Source organism: Ictidomys tridecemlineatus, chromosome 11 (assembly GCF_052094955.1).
Source record: "Ictidomys tridecemlineatus isolate mIctTri1 chromosome 11, mIctTri1.hap1, whole genome shotgun sequence".
In the NCBI taxonomy this organism is placed as follows: domain Eukaryota; kingdom Metazoa; phylum Chordata; class Mammalia; order Rodentia; family Sciuridae; genus Ictidomys; species Ictidomys tridecemlineatus.
The window spans coordinates 98321597-98337152 of NC_135487.1; the positions used below are offsets into that span (position 1 = coordinate 98321597).

Here is a 15556-nt window from a genome sequence, read left to right on the forward strand (position 1 = left end):
GGTCTAGCATGGAACACAAGAGGACCTGAGACTCAGGGAGGGCTGGGGTTATGGTGAAAGATAAAAGAAAATATATTGTTTCTTGGCTGAGAGGAGAGAAAAATGAGCATTTATTACTGAATTATTTTTTTTTTACATTAGAAAGAATAAAAGCTATGGCAATATATTGAGTTCTACAGATAGCATCAGAGCAAGTGAGAACAAACAGGCCCTGACCACCCTACATCTCCATAAAAAAATTAGCTAGACACAGGGGCAAAGGGGGTCCTAAGGAAAAAGAATATATGCTCTTTTTCTTTTTCCTTCTCTCCTTCCCTCTCTCCTTCTTTTTGCAAACTTGGCAGAAGGAGTATGTTCTGGTTTGGATCCTAAATGTCACCCAAATGCTCAGATGCTAAAGGTTTGGCTATCAGCCTATGGTACTAATGGGAGGTGGTGGAACTTTTAGAATGTGGGGCCTAGTGAAAGGATGTTAGATCATTGGAGCCATGCCCTCAAAGGAGATTTTTGGGGGCCCTGGCTCCTTTCCCTCTCTCTTCGTTTCTCTGCCACCATGGGGTGAACTGATTTCCTCCACTATGTACTTCTCCCACAATGTACCCTCATCACAGGCCCAAAAGCAATACAGCCAAGCAACTATGAAATGAAACTGTAAGCCAAAATAAATCTTTACTCCTTTCAAGTTGATTTTCTTAGGTATTTTGCCATAGTGACAAAAAGTTGACTAACATAGAGCACAAGAAAAAACAACCACATGCTTCAGTCAATCTCATAATTTTTTAAAATGCTCAAAAAAGATGAAAATTCTTGTCTGCTAAAGAGAAAGAAAAATTTTGAAGATAAAATAAAGTTGAACAAGGTCAATTTTGATGGAGAAATTAAAACATATATTCCCCCTTGCAAAAGGGCAGGGGGGGGAAGAGAGAGCTTTAAGGGCCCCATGCACCAAAGCGATCTCCTTCAGCCTTTTTCTTGTTTGATTCTGAAAATTGCCCCCAACCCCACTGCAAGTCACATTCTGGCCTATCCATTAGTGATGTCAGGAAACTAAAAGAAACAGGAGTAATTGTTGCAGATAATATACAGCCTTAAGGGAAGTACAGATTTTACGATAAAGGAAAATATAAAAAGGCTTTTTCTATATTCTGGGACAAAAGACAGTCTGATGCGGGTGGGATTTTTTGAGGTCGAAAAAGAAAAGGAACAAAAGGAAAAAGAAGGATCCAAAAGATGCTGGTGAAGAGAAAGATGATGAAAGAAAATGATGATGTTCAATAAAGTGGTTCCAGGACAGTTTTTTCCTTGCCCTAAAGTATTTAAATCAACTGTATTAAAGTATTTAAATTAACTGTAAAAAGAATTCTGAAACTTAAGACTAAATGATTTGTTTCAACACTGAATACTGTGCAGTGTCTTTTAACTTTTATAAAATTAACACAGTATTAAGTGTGTCTTTAGAGAGCCCTGTCCTTATTAAGGGCATTGTCAATAGCTGCTAACCTTGCCTGGTATGTTGAGTATTATAACCTTTGGAATTTCTGAATTTAACATACACAGGTTCAAATACTAATTTTAAGTAACTTTAGCTCAGAAATTTAAAGCAGATTTTATTGGTGCACAGCACAAATTAGTTTTACGTGGAGATGATATTTCTAGTCATTTTCAATTGTTTTTTATGTTTTGATTTCAATTATTTTTACATAAAATAGTTGTTCTGTTAATTGTATAACACTCTGATTTTAAATAACAACAACATATGATGATGATGGTGGTGTTTTGTTGCATTTGTCCCGTTGACATATGTTTCTAAGCAAATGCCACTTTTTTAATTTAAAAAAAAAAGGATTCCTTTCACATTTAGGTGAAATTAAATAGCCTACTGAGTGAAAGCAGGGCACAGTGGTGCACGCCTGTAATCCTAGTGGCTCTGGAGGCTGAGGCTAGAGGATCACAGGTTCAAAGCCAAGCTCAGCAACTTAGTGAGGCTCTAAGCATCTTAGTGAGACCTTGTTTCAAAATAAAAAATAAAAAAAGAACTAGGTAGGGGCTGGGGCTGGGACTCTGTAGTAGAGCACTTGTCCAGCATGTGTGAGGCACGGGGTTCAATTCTCAGCACATATAAAATAAAATAAATAACATAGAGGTCCATCAACAACTAAAAAAAAAATTTTTTTAAAGGGCTGGGTATGTTTCCCAGTGATTAAGTACCCTTGGGTTCAACCCTTGGTACCACAAAAATATATAAATAACAGATATATTACATGGAGATTAGTGAGACATGATGGAAAGAACAGATCATAAGGACCTGGGATTTGAATCCTGACCACTTGCTGTTGTGAGAATTTAAGCAAATCTCTTAATTTGTTAAGCTTCATTACCTCTATAAAAATGGGGATAATAATATGTCCTCACAAAGCTCTTACATGTATTATGAATGGTAAATAAAAACATCTCACCAAATGTCTGTGGGTAGTGGGCATTTCATCCATTCCCTTCCTTTTTTGCCCTAATTCTTTGATATTCTCCTCAAAATGCAGGACCCAGACATTCAAAATGTTGAGTATCATAACCTTTGGAATTTCTGAATTTAACATACACAGGTTCAAATACTAATTTTCAGTAACTCTCAAATCCTTACTTGGTTCCAATTAAACCTTCATTCCATGTGATACACATGAACCATCAATGCTTCAAGGCTACTATGCAAAAGGCCAATCACTTAACAAGTAAGTAAAACCCTCAATAAGGAGTAAGGTTTTGAGAAAAATGGTCCCCAAAGAGAGAGCTGTCTCTCACTTTGGTTTGATAATTCAAGTAGATCTCTGGCTAACATTACAGCAGTAATGATTGTGCTATTGTTATGACTACTTTAATAACAATAATAAGATTTACAGAGTGCTTGTTCCTTGACAGTCTCTATACCAAGGGCTTTTTGTCATTTAATCTTATCCCCAAGATTGACAATATTATTATAACCATTTTAATGGTGTATTAGGGTAGAGATTTCCTTTTAGTGGCAGAATTTATTTTAATCATTTTACAAGTGACTTTAATCTGGCAATTATAGAATCATTAAAAGTGCAAAGCATTCACATAAGTATTTCAATTATGATTTACTGCATTGTGCTGCTTCCTAGCACATATAATTTTATGCAGCACATAATTCCCCAGTGGAGATTATATAATTCCCACTGCTGCAGTGGTATGTGCAAATTTGGAACTTCACAGAAGTCTGAGGAGTCTGTCATAATGAACTTAAAAGACCCCAAATTCAAAAGAATGATGATTAACAGGAAACCAAGAATGTAACAAGGCTCGGGGCTCACCTAGCACATTCGAGGCACTAGGTTTAATCCTCAGCACCACATAAAAATAAATAAATAAAATAAAGGTATTGTGTCCAACCACAACTAAAAAAAAAATTTAAAAAATAAAAAGAATGTAACAAGACAAAGTCCATGGCATCCTTACCTGCTGCATTACTTGTCTTGGGTACCATCTCTCCATCATCGTCTGTGAAATAATCTCTGTGGAGAGAAACATTTCATTAATTAGTAAGATATCATTTCAAAAGGCCCCCAGTCCCTGGGGGGACACAACATCTATGTGCTGTTTTCATTTATTGCTCCACAAAAAAAAAAAAAAATTCATTAAGCTCTAGCTACACATACAGCCAGCCATTAAACAAATAATTTTGCAAATACTCATTACCATTGTGGCAAATAAAGGGAACTTAACTAGGATAAGAACTCGGAGAAAGGACATTTCCAGAAAAGGGGAATGTCAACCAGATTAAGAAGGGGGCAAACAACAAAGGAAAGGGAGAAAACAGCAAACATCCTAAGTCAAAAAGGAAGGACCTTGGCCTATTAGAGGAACAGAGACCACACAGAGCCCTGTGGGATAGGTTAAGGATATTGAGGTTTATGTGAGTGGGATGAGAAATCACTGAAGGATTTCAAACTAGGGAATGAATGCCAAAGGACTAGAGATTTAGATTTTAGATAGCTCATCCAGCTACTGAGTGAGACTGTCTGGAGTGGGCAAAAGAAGACAGTGAGAGACTATATTCCAAGCAAGAGCTCACGATGGTTTTAACTAAGGTAAAAACAGTGGAGATAGAGAAAAGTCAAAAAAATCCAAGATATGTTTAGGAGATAAAATTGACACAGAAAACTTGAAAAAGAGACAAAATCTATTCATGGAAATGCTAGTTACACCACGATCCAGTAGCAAGAGGTTTATTGACCAAGCTCAGCAAACACCACCATCCTTAACTTAAAAATCTTCAAAATGCATCCCACAAATACTTGTCAAGCACCTACTGTGCTCCTCAGTTCTGTTTTAAGCTCTACAAACGTAGCAGTGAACAAGACAGACAAACCTCCTACACTCATGGAACTTAAAATAAGGAAATACAAGTAAGTAAAACATGCCATAGCAGTTGGGGACAACTATTATAACTATTTATAAAAAAAGGGGAAGAGAAGCTGGGAATGAAGCTTAGTGGTGCAGTGCTTGCTTACCATGTTGGAGGGCATTCATTACAAAATATAAATAAACAAACAAACAAATAAATAAATAAAATTGTTGATTCCTATTTGAAGCTAGGAATGGTAGCAAACACCTGCAATCCCAGTGACTTGGGAGGCTGAGGCAGGAGGATTGGAAGTTCAAGACTAGCCTTGGCAACTTAGGGACACCCTATCTCAAAATAAAAAGGACTGGAGATGTAGTTCAGTAGTAGAGCACCACTGGATTCAATCCCCAGTACCAGAAAGAAAGAATAGATGGGGAGGGGAGGAAGAAAGGAAGGGGGGAAAGGAGGAAAGGAAGAAGGAGAGAGAAAGGAAATAGGGAGTATGGATAGGAAATTCAGGGCTTAGAAGAGGCAGAGGAGATTACAATTTTTAGTATACAAGGCTTCTCTGAGAAGCAACAGAATAAGTATGGGGTATCTGGGGAAAGAGTCCTCTAAACTGACAACATCAAATTCAAAGACTCCTAGGAGGAAGCTTTCTAGAGTGTACAGAGCAGTAAGGAGGTCAACATAGCTGAGAAGTAGAAGGAGGTGAGGTCAGTGATGTAAAGGGAAGGCTGTGCAGGGGGCACCAACTATATAAAGCCTTTCAGGACATTGAGAGGCCCTTAGCAACTGGAGTCTTGTAAATCAAAGAGAGACATGAACCCAGTGACCAATGTTTTAAGATGGCTGATTACTGTTTTGACAACAGACTGGGTGGGTGGGTAAGAAAGAAACTGAGATGACTGCAGTAATTCTACAGAGAAATGTTTTTGACATTTAGCTTATTTTTTAAAGCTTTTGGGTACTCCCAGTCAGTCACAGCTAAAAAGAATTCTGTAGACAGAGACTTAGAAGGCTTCTCTTTTTAAAGGGCAGATGATATTTGCACAGTGACAGAGAAGAATCTAGTATTTGTTTGGAAGTTAGTGTTCTTTTTTCCCCGTCTCAGCACTGGATCTTGGCATAAATCTTCACTGTTAAGCCCCAGATGGACCTGAAAGTACCAGGCAGTCCATGCATGTATGATTATGTCAAAATGAACGGCACTATTATGTATAACTATACTCCAATAATAAAAACATTTTTTAAATTTCCTGGATGCCGCTAAAAAAAAAAAAAAAAAGTAAGTACTGACAGACACACTGGACTGAACACAACTGGTAATTCTTCTTTAATCAAAAGTAGATCAGCAGCTTGTGATTCTTTCTAGTCCTATACCTTTCCTTTCTCCTTCTCATTAAAAAGTTTCCCTGACAGTAAAGAACACAAGAGGAGTATACTGGTTATAGATTTCCTTCTATTGAGGTAAAGCAGGGGAAGGATGTCAAAACTATTCATCAAAAACAATGTCTTGATGTAGAGGAAAAACTTATACTTAGCTGTTGTTAATCACTGAGCATCCACAAAGGTGAACATGCATCTGATACCTTTGGGAACAAGGTCAACCTCAGGCCAAATACAACATGTTTTATTTAGTTCATGCCAGGTGAAGCCAATTCTAATTTCCCCTAGAAAATAAGAGAGTCCCAAAACACTCCGTCTGCATATTCAGAGACAACTTGTCTCCTTTACACAAAGTTTGCTACAGTCCCTGCCACTCCCTGTCCTGGCAGTTCCAGCTTGCTCACTTACTTATGGTGCCCAACAAGCTCCCTGCAGACTTCTAAGGCTATAAGTACAGACCAGATGTGGACAGAATTTGATTATGTTTTAAGACATAATCTTAAGAAACTTATTTGCTTCAACACACAATTCATTAGTTTGTGGTGACAAGCTACTAACTAGTTTTACCTATCTGGGATCCAGTTTCCTCAAATATTTGTAAAAGAAGGACATGAATTTCTAAGGTCCTTGTAGTAATGGCAGTACGCAATTCTAGTCTAATAGATACTTAACCATAAAACCCATTTTAATACTTTCTAAGGATCTGGGCTACTTTCCAGACATGATCTCACTTAGTCCTCATTATCTGCAGATCCCATATTACAGATCACAGCATGTTATAACAAGGCAATGAGGATCAGCCCTCCCAGATACCTCACCTTCTCCCAACCAACAGCCATTCTGAGCTTGCTGCCTGTCTAGTGTGAATTAATAACTGGAAGGACAGAGAGGTTACTTTAGACAAGCACTGAGTTAAAAGGCATACTTGTAATCTCTCAGGAGATTTTTTAAAAACCACTTTAGCTCTATTAACAGCTCAAGTTCCCTCTCTTATTGTCAGGCAGTGGGGGTCACTCAGCTGCTCCAAAAGGTTGGGAAGGAATTTGATGCCCCCAAGGGAAGGGGTTCATAAGTGAAGAAACACAGAGAATATACCTAGGGGATTGCAATTTATGACAACATCTGATAAACCAAAGTGCAAAGAGAATTTGGGGTATGGTAGAGACAGACTCCAAATTTTCCCACTTCCAGCCCCCCCCCCCCCGCAAACCAGCAAGATATATTGGTAAATTCTTCCATATTACCTAAGTCCAGAACAAAAATTGCATACTCTTTCTCAAAGTCAAGTCTAGATTTCCTTAACATCAGTCCATAAATAACTCATGTTCAGATAGCATGTCTATATAGCTTGCCCCTTTTTCTTTTTTTACATGGTCTAGGACCTTACAGCTTTCTTACATACATGTCCATATATAATCTTTTCCCCAAGATGCTTTGACTTTCAATTTTGCTTTCCTTGTATAAATGAGTTATAAGTGTTATCTTTCTCATTCTCCCTACCTCATCAATCTGTTAATACTAATACCAATTTCATTAAACTCATACAAATGAATGTTCTTACCAAGACACTATTCTGCTTAATTGGAAGAACCAACCATTTTCCAAGCACAACACACCCACAAGCTGTTCATTTTTTGATTTCTGCATATTATACAACCCCATATTTTCTTAACTAGCTGATAAGTAGCTAAGATATTAGAATCAATACTTCAAAATTTAATATCACATTATCTTTTCCTAATGTATTCCAGGGTGATTAGGTTGGGAATGATCAGAAAAATAATTGCTCCTCTCTGAAAGCCTTCTGCTACCCCCTGATATTCTGATACTGTCAAACTGTGCATGATTCCTTCCAGTAATTCAAGAGGGAGGTAACCTGGGATTGAACTCAGGGGCACTGGGCCACTGAATCACATCCCCAGCCCTATTTTATTTAGCGACAGTGTCTCACTGAGTTACTTAGTGCTTCATTTATACTGAGACTGGCTTTGAACTCTCAATCCTCAAGCCTTAGCCTTCCAAGCCTCTGGAATTACAGGCTTGTGCCACCACATGGCTCCTTTCTGTAATTTTAAAAGAATGTTAGTTTCATTTATGGCAAGGAATATCCAAGGCAATCAATTTTGCTTGGCTTGAAACATCTAGTAATATAGCTCCTTTAAGATCTGAGTATCTCCCTAGTCCCACTAGTCTGATCTCTCCTAACTTTGGTAGTGGCAGTAGGTAAAGAGTTGAGCTCCTTCTTCCTTAGCAAAGAGGAACACCACAACAGAACTTGCAGTGAAATATTTTCTGTAAGTCAGGTATAATTTCTTCCTTGCATATTTGATGTCATTGTCATATTTTGGCCTGCTTAATTTACGGACTAAGAGGAAGCACACATCATGTTATTCACAACCATGAGAAAGCAGCAGTCACCATTACAAATCAGGCTCTGTAACGAGTCTCTGAATTATATGAGAGAGTTCTATCTCAGGAACAAAATGACTATAAAGCCATTTCTTTTTAAAATATTTATTTACTTTTTAGTTGTAGTTGCACACGATACCTTTATTTATATGTGGTGATAAGGATCGAACCCAGGGCCTCCCACATGGTAGGCAAGCATTCTACCACTGAGCCACAACCCCATCCTAGATCATAAAACCATTTCTAAAGTGCTGATGTATGTCTAGTCTCCACTGCTTTCTTCTCTTTAGTCTCAGAATAATTAACCCAGTTATTGCTCCCCAAATGGGTGTGCAAACTCCCAAAGTGGGTGCCCTCCCTAAGCCAATCACACACACTTAGGTTGTTTAGGCTTCACTTCATCACTTACCATCATCATCACTTAGCATCTTCAAGTCCGGGAACAAAGGCTAGCTCCTGGAAGCATTTTCTATCTTTCCAGTTTCTTTTGATATAGTTCTCTTATTATAAACAAAAACTCAGAAGAAGAAAAACAACATGCTATTTATTATTATTTGCTCTAAGCAGTACTTAGAGCAAAAGTTATGGCACTGAGTGCCATTTATAGATTTTTAATTTTTTATTTGTTCTAATTGTTTATACATGACAGTAGAATGCATTTTCATTTATAGATTTTTAAATTCCATTTCACAAATATTTATTGAGAAGTTGTTTACATAGCAGGCCCTGGAAATACAAATACATATATCTGTCATAAAAGTACTCACAATCTATCTATTGTGGGAGGCAGATACATGACTCAAAGAGACAATATCAGATTTAACAATGATTTTAGAACATAAGTGAGATAATAATTAATTTTGGCCTGGCAGGTAGGGGTTGTAGGAAATCTCCAGAAAACAGAGAAGACTATATCTGGTTTTTCAAGCATAGCTATAAATACACAGGAAACATGACAAAAACAGGATAATGAAGGCTGTGTTCAGTGCTTTCATTTTGCTCCCCAGGTCTGAATGGTCATCTAACTACTTAAAACAATGTTATGGTTTAGATCTTAAATGCCCCCAAAAGCCCATGTGCTAAAGGCTTGATCACTAGCCTGTGATACTACCAGGAGATGGTAGAATTGGTAGGAGTTGGAGCCTAATGGAAGGAAGTTAGATCACTGGGAGCAAGTCCCTGAATGAAGTACTGAGATTCCAGTCCCTTCTGTCTCTGTCTGTCTGTCTGTCTCTGTATCCCCCCACCCCCTGCCCTCTCCTTCCCAACCAGCATGAGGTGAGCAGTTTTCCTCCACTATGTGCTTCTGCCAAGATGTACTGTGTTGCCACAGGCCCAAAGTCACAAGGCCAAGAAAGCATAGACTGAAACTTCTGAAAGTGAGCCAAAATAAACCTTTTCTTTTGTTTATCTCAGGTATTTGTCACAGCAGCAAAAAGCTAACACAGAAAATTGGTAATAGGATTAGGGAGGTTGCTATGACTAAACCTAACCATATGGTTCAGAAGCTGATGGAACTGGATTGTAGGACAAATTTGGAAGTTTGGAGAGGCAGGTTAGGAAAAGTCTAGAATGCAGTAAGTGGAGCTTAGTGGTTGTTTCTGGTAAGAGCTTCAACTCAGAATGCTGATAGAAATGTGGACAGTAAAGGCTCTTTGCTCATGAGGTTCCAGAATGAAATGGGGATTCTACAGGGAAGTGGACTAGAGGCTACCTATGTTATGTTCTGGGAGAAAAAGAAAGAAAGAAAAGAGAAGAAAAAGAAAAAGAACTCATCAATTTGTCTACATTTTACCCATTACCTGAGACTTTGTGCTTGGCTGGGTTTAAAGGTAATGGATTAATTAATCTGGTGGAGGAAATTTCAAGGCAACTCCATATTCAGGCTAGTATGAGTATTGCTGGCTCTTTGAGCCAAATTTACAGTGAGAATTGAGAGCTGAAAGCAGCTCAAAAAGAAAAACTTGACAATTTTGGTTGGAGAAAGAGAATGTTTAAAATTGCAGAGGTTCTTGAAAATGTGATCCAAATACACTTTTCTACCTTTTAAGTTCATTTATCTGAAGTGTATGATACAGTGATATAAATCTAACACAAACCCCAAAAGTGATTTAATAATAATGTCCGAAGAAAGAGTCAGGAGTGGTCTCAGTGGAGGAGCAAAACCGAAGAGGGTTAGGGGGATGGCCAGGAAGCAATAGAAAACATGCAGCCATTGCCAGCGCCCACCTCCCTGTCACCATGTGTGGAGCAAAAGCTGCCCTTGCCATCGGTACAGTGGCCTTGCTGCCTCCTATACTTCTCTTGGCTCCAGGAAAGGATTTCCCTGCCATGGGACAATATGCGGGGAAGGGAGCAGTGATTCCTTTAAATGGCGGTTATTAAACGGGGAAGGGGCAGAGAGAGACTGCTATCTCTAAGAGAAAAAGGGGAGGCCAAATAATAAAACAGGGATTTCCCCCACTAAACTGAAAAAAAAAAAAAAAGGTCAGGACTAAGATTTGCACTACTACAAAGACGCCTATAGGTACAGACCAGAAAAGAACCTGGAGAAGTAAAAAAGGCTGAGGGTTTGGAGTGGAAGAAAATGCAGGTGAGGAGCTGGGGTTGTAGCTCAGTGGTAAGCACCTGCCTATCATGTGTGAGGCACTGGGTTTGATTCTCAGCACTGCATATAAATACATGAATAAAATAAAGGTCCATCTTTATACATACTGCCATACTAGTGTCTGTTGTATTCTGCTGTAATGTTTTGAGCAACCAATAAAAAAAATAAAATAAAATAAAAAAAAAAGGTCCATCAACATCTAAAACATATATGTTTTTATTTATATATACTTATATATACATATTAATATATAAACATAAATACACTCACATATATCTATCTATATACACATATATAGATAGATAGATAGATAGATATAGATAGATAGAGAGAGAGAGAGAGAGAGAGAGAAAATACAGGTGAGTTTCCCCCCTATTTTTACACAATGATTCCTATTTTTTTAAATTGGAGAATGTATTTTTATTTAACTATATTGTTCATTCTAATTAATCACCTAGATAAAAAAAATGAAATATGTAAAGGATAAGGCTCACCGTGGTCTTATCAAAAAAAATATGTTGCATGACAAGAAGATTGAAGTTTATTGTTTACCAAAGTCCCCACAGTATTAAGTATGGAAGCACAGAACCAAGCACACATCCTGCTCTAATTCCTATCATCTTAAAGCTCATCTGTTGTGAGTTGCTAAATGTTCATTCAAACGAAAGAAATCTTTCAAAGGTCCATTTTTCACATCCCTAAAATTATATTCACACCCAATCTTGGCACATTAAAAAGGGTTAGAAGGAAAAGAACTTTGGCCTACTTTTTTTTATATATGTCATGCTCTGGCCCTGACAATTTGTAAATTGTAGGATTTCACAAATAGTATCACATTAAACTCTGGCCCTGACAATTTGTAAATTGTAGGATTTCACAAATAGTATCACATTAAACACAAAGACATCTACAGGTAATAATTTCTATTCTACCTATGCATAACCTTACAGCTCAACAATGTTTTCATACATTATTATTCTTCTCAACACTAATCAATGACCATCATTATTATTATGGACAACCATCACCACCCACCACCAATGCTGCCTCCACAACTTATTGAGTGTCCAGGAATCCTTCAATCCTCATAAAATTCTGAAGTTTAGGCACTGTCACCACTATTTCACAGAAGAGGAAGCAAGAAGCCTGGATGAATGAAATAATTTGCCCAAGATCACACAGCTGGTTGGTGTCAGAGCTTGAATTTGACAATGGTATCCTGCCTGACTCCAAACCTTTTTTCTTCCCAATATGTCCTATTTTTATCTATACATATAGTGAGAGCTTCCTTCATATCTGCCTTGAGTCCAGGGAAATGGCACCTGAGAAACCAAGAAGAAAGGAAGGGTGGGTAATCTACAGGAGATCTAGATTTAAAACAAATTTGTTTTCTTGGGATACCAACTTATCCTTGATGAATACATCATGCACTTGAATCTTTGAGTATTCAGGTTACAGATGCCATATGACAAATTAAAATCCTAAAAGGGAAGTAGCTGGTATGACTACTTATATAGGTCCTATCCTGAAAAAGTGAGTCAGCCATTACTTTAAATTTCCCCATCTCTAACTAAATTTCTCTAAAATATTCACATCTTCCCCGAGCTCCTTCTGTGATAACAACGGTCATTGTCCCAATGGATACAGGAATAAACTGAAAGGCAAGAGAGGTGATGGAAACAGACACAATCAAAGTAGAAAAGACAATTTATGAACATGCTCTGAAACTTCTCCTTCTCAGATCTTTTCTTCTCTTGCCAAGAGTAACAGTGAATATATCTTCTATGTTCAAAATGTTGCCAAATACCTCCCATTTGGCACCAGAATTGCAAAAACACATATTCAAATGCAAATAGGATAGAAGTCACAGATGCAGAGCACAGAACTATTATATATAATAAATACAGTGAGGTTATCATTTTTTCTCATCTCAAAACCTATCATTATAACCTCTGCAAACAAGGATGCTGAATTGGCAAAGACCCTCAGCACAGAGAGAGCATCCCTTTGAGCTTTCCCTCCATATGCTAAGGGTGGACTAACTTGGCACTGGTCCAGAAACATCCACTTTTCTACTGTACAGGCTGCAATTACACCCTTCACTCAACACAGACTATTCACTGAGAGTGACCACGACCAAACAGAACTCTGAGAGGTAGTTATCGCTCTAATTCACAATAGCTGCAGGGAGCTGCAACATCATTGTTCATCTGTTTAGGTCCTTTTTTTTTCTTTCCTTTCTTTTTCTTCATCTTCATTTTGTTTATAAGTCTTCATCCTAAAGGAAACTATTTTTCTTGGTACTTTCCATCATTGTTCATAGAAATCATTTAATACTATAAAAAGATAAAGGCTGTTTCTGTAATTATTTTTCTCACCTTGGTTAATGAAGTCAATAGACATACAAATACCTAATAAATTCCCCTCTATCTATCCTCAGGTATCACTTTTTCAAAAGAGACATGAAAATAATCTACTTTGGTTTTGTCAGTTCACCAGTGGTGTATGGTCTCCCCACCTGCTTCTAGAATTTATATTTTACTCTTTACTTTTGGTACTGGCAATGCATTCTGCAGTCCTTAGTTTCCACTAAGAACTAATAGTTCCAAGGCACTGGGGTATGGTGAAAAACTGACTCAATCTATCTAGAATCGTAGACTAGATGTCAAGAGACAGGTGATTTTTCCCATTTCCATCTACCTTTTCATTCACATCATCTTTCATCATTTATTTACTTTTTATCTATTTTTAGTGACTTTAAAAGAACTACCTGCTACTTATACAAATTTTAGAAAGGAGAAAGGTTTACAGAGAAAAATCAGAATAATTTTTAAAATGCTATCACCTAAAGACAACATTGAAAATGATTTTAGGTATTTAAATTATTCTTTAGTTTTACTTATGTGAATTCTACAAAAAAAGAAATGATGTTGAACAGATCATTTGCTTTCATTTACACTACTGAAACCAAAGGTTGTAAGGAATGTGTTTTTAAAGGAAAAGTCCAGGGAGGAAGGGTATAGCAAGGAAGCAGGGAGAGGTAGGAGAGAGGAGAAGGAGAATTTCTTGCATTACAGATCAATCTGAGATTAAAAAAAATGAACCTAGAGACTTCTTTCTCCATATGGTTTCATAATTACTAAAACAACGCTTATAGGATTCTAGAGGATAACACAATTGAAAAAGGCCAAGAGTTGGGGATTATAAACATGTCAGAGATTCTAAAGCAGTGCTGAGAACATGATTCAAATAGCTGACCCTGAATCTAGGCTCAGTAGGGAGGGCATGCGCAAATGGAAGAGCTGAGGAACAGAATTAAGTGATGCAGTAAACTGAACATTCAGAAAGAACAGCAAAATGGGGGAGATGATCTGTGGTCATGGAATATAATTTTAGAGTTAAGGATTTTGAAGGTAGGGAATCTGGTGCAAAGAAGAGACAAAGGATGTCTGTGCTTATAGCAAACTGAAGTAAAGTCAAGTTAAGAAACTGGAGGTCAAGGCATAACACCAATACATGCTCCTGCCTAAGGATCCCTCTAGAACATCAGCTCCTTGAAGAAAGGGTTTATATGCCATTCCCTATCATATACTGAGTATTTAATAAGTCTAAATCATAAAAGGAGCTTGATGTATATGTCTTAAACAATTATATATATATGAAAGGCTGATGTGAATATAAGTGGAATCACGGGAAAAAATTCCACAGATATTCACATCAGCCTTTCAGGGAATGTTATCTTCACAGAGGACCTGCTAAGTGCTATAAACAATGTTAGATGCTGAAGATGTAAAGACAAATAACAGTTAATTCTTTCATTAAATTTTTTTTCATTAAATTTTGATCATGGAAAATGTTAAATAAACCTAGTAGGTACAAGCTATAACAGAGTAGAATACAGCAAATACCCAGAATTAGCATTCAAAAATAATTCCAAAAGGCAGTAATGATGAAACTAACTTCGAAGGATGAACAAAGTTATCCTAGTAAGCAAGGCTAGGTGCATGGGTGGGAACATCCGGTACATTAAGGTCCACACATCATAATTATAGCTCAGGGTAAGTAGAGTGACCATCACTCTATAACAAGCTCCCTACATCTGCTGGCAATAATGCTGTTCTCATGGTGACAATAACCTAAAAATATCTAAGTATGTTTCTAAAACAAACTCAGTTCTAAAACTTATATGCTGTCACTTGGTGAACACAATGTAAATTTCTTCCTGCTATAAAAAAATAATATTGACTTTTGCCCACAATTCCACAAGCAAATACAGCACATTTTTTTCCTCTTTCCTCGAAATGGACATCTTAATATATATGCATAATTTTTATGTAAGTTAAATATACTTTTATTTTCTTAGATGAAAAATGTATTATCATTTCAGTGAATAGTTTGTAATACTAATGAAGATTGATAGCAACAAGGAAGCAGTTTACCCTTGAGAAGGGTAAAAGCTGGGAATGTTACTTGATTCACCTAGGAATAAAAAAGTTCCAAAAACTAAAATGAATAAAAATTAAAAAGCAGGAATCACCTCTTTATGTCAGTGTGTCTCAGTTTCTTTCTCTGCAATAAAGGGATTCCAGTCTTGAAAAAGATTTTTAAGTTGAACAAAATACCTTGTTGATGTGAATACAAGGTCTAAGCAACTTGCAATATGTTTTCAAGAATTGGAAATGTTTTGGGCTGGGTTGTGGCTCAGTGGTAGAACATTTGCCTGGCATATGTGAGGCACTGGGTTCTATCTTCAGGACCACATAAAAATAAAATAAAGGTATTGAGTCCAT

At 37.1% G+C, this 15556-nt stretch overlaps 1 protein-coding gene across 19 annotated transcripts in view; it reads right to left on the bottom strand.

Moving 5' to 3' along the window:
- Pde4dip (phosphodiesterase 4D interacting protein) overlaps window positions 1-15556 on the bottom strand; it is a 228908-nt gene that overhangs the window by 168109 nt on the left and 45243 nt on the right. For all 19 annotated transcript variants that reach the window (XM_078026881.1, XM_078026897.1, XM_078026895.1 and 16 more), the window contains exon 2: window positions 3472-3527. In XM_078026881.1, coding sequence (XP_077883007.1) covers window positions 3472-3499 — 28 coding nt within the window. In that variant the 5' untranslated portion in view covers window positions 3500-3527. The remainder of the gene's footprint in view (window positions 1-3471; window positions 3528-15556) is intronic.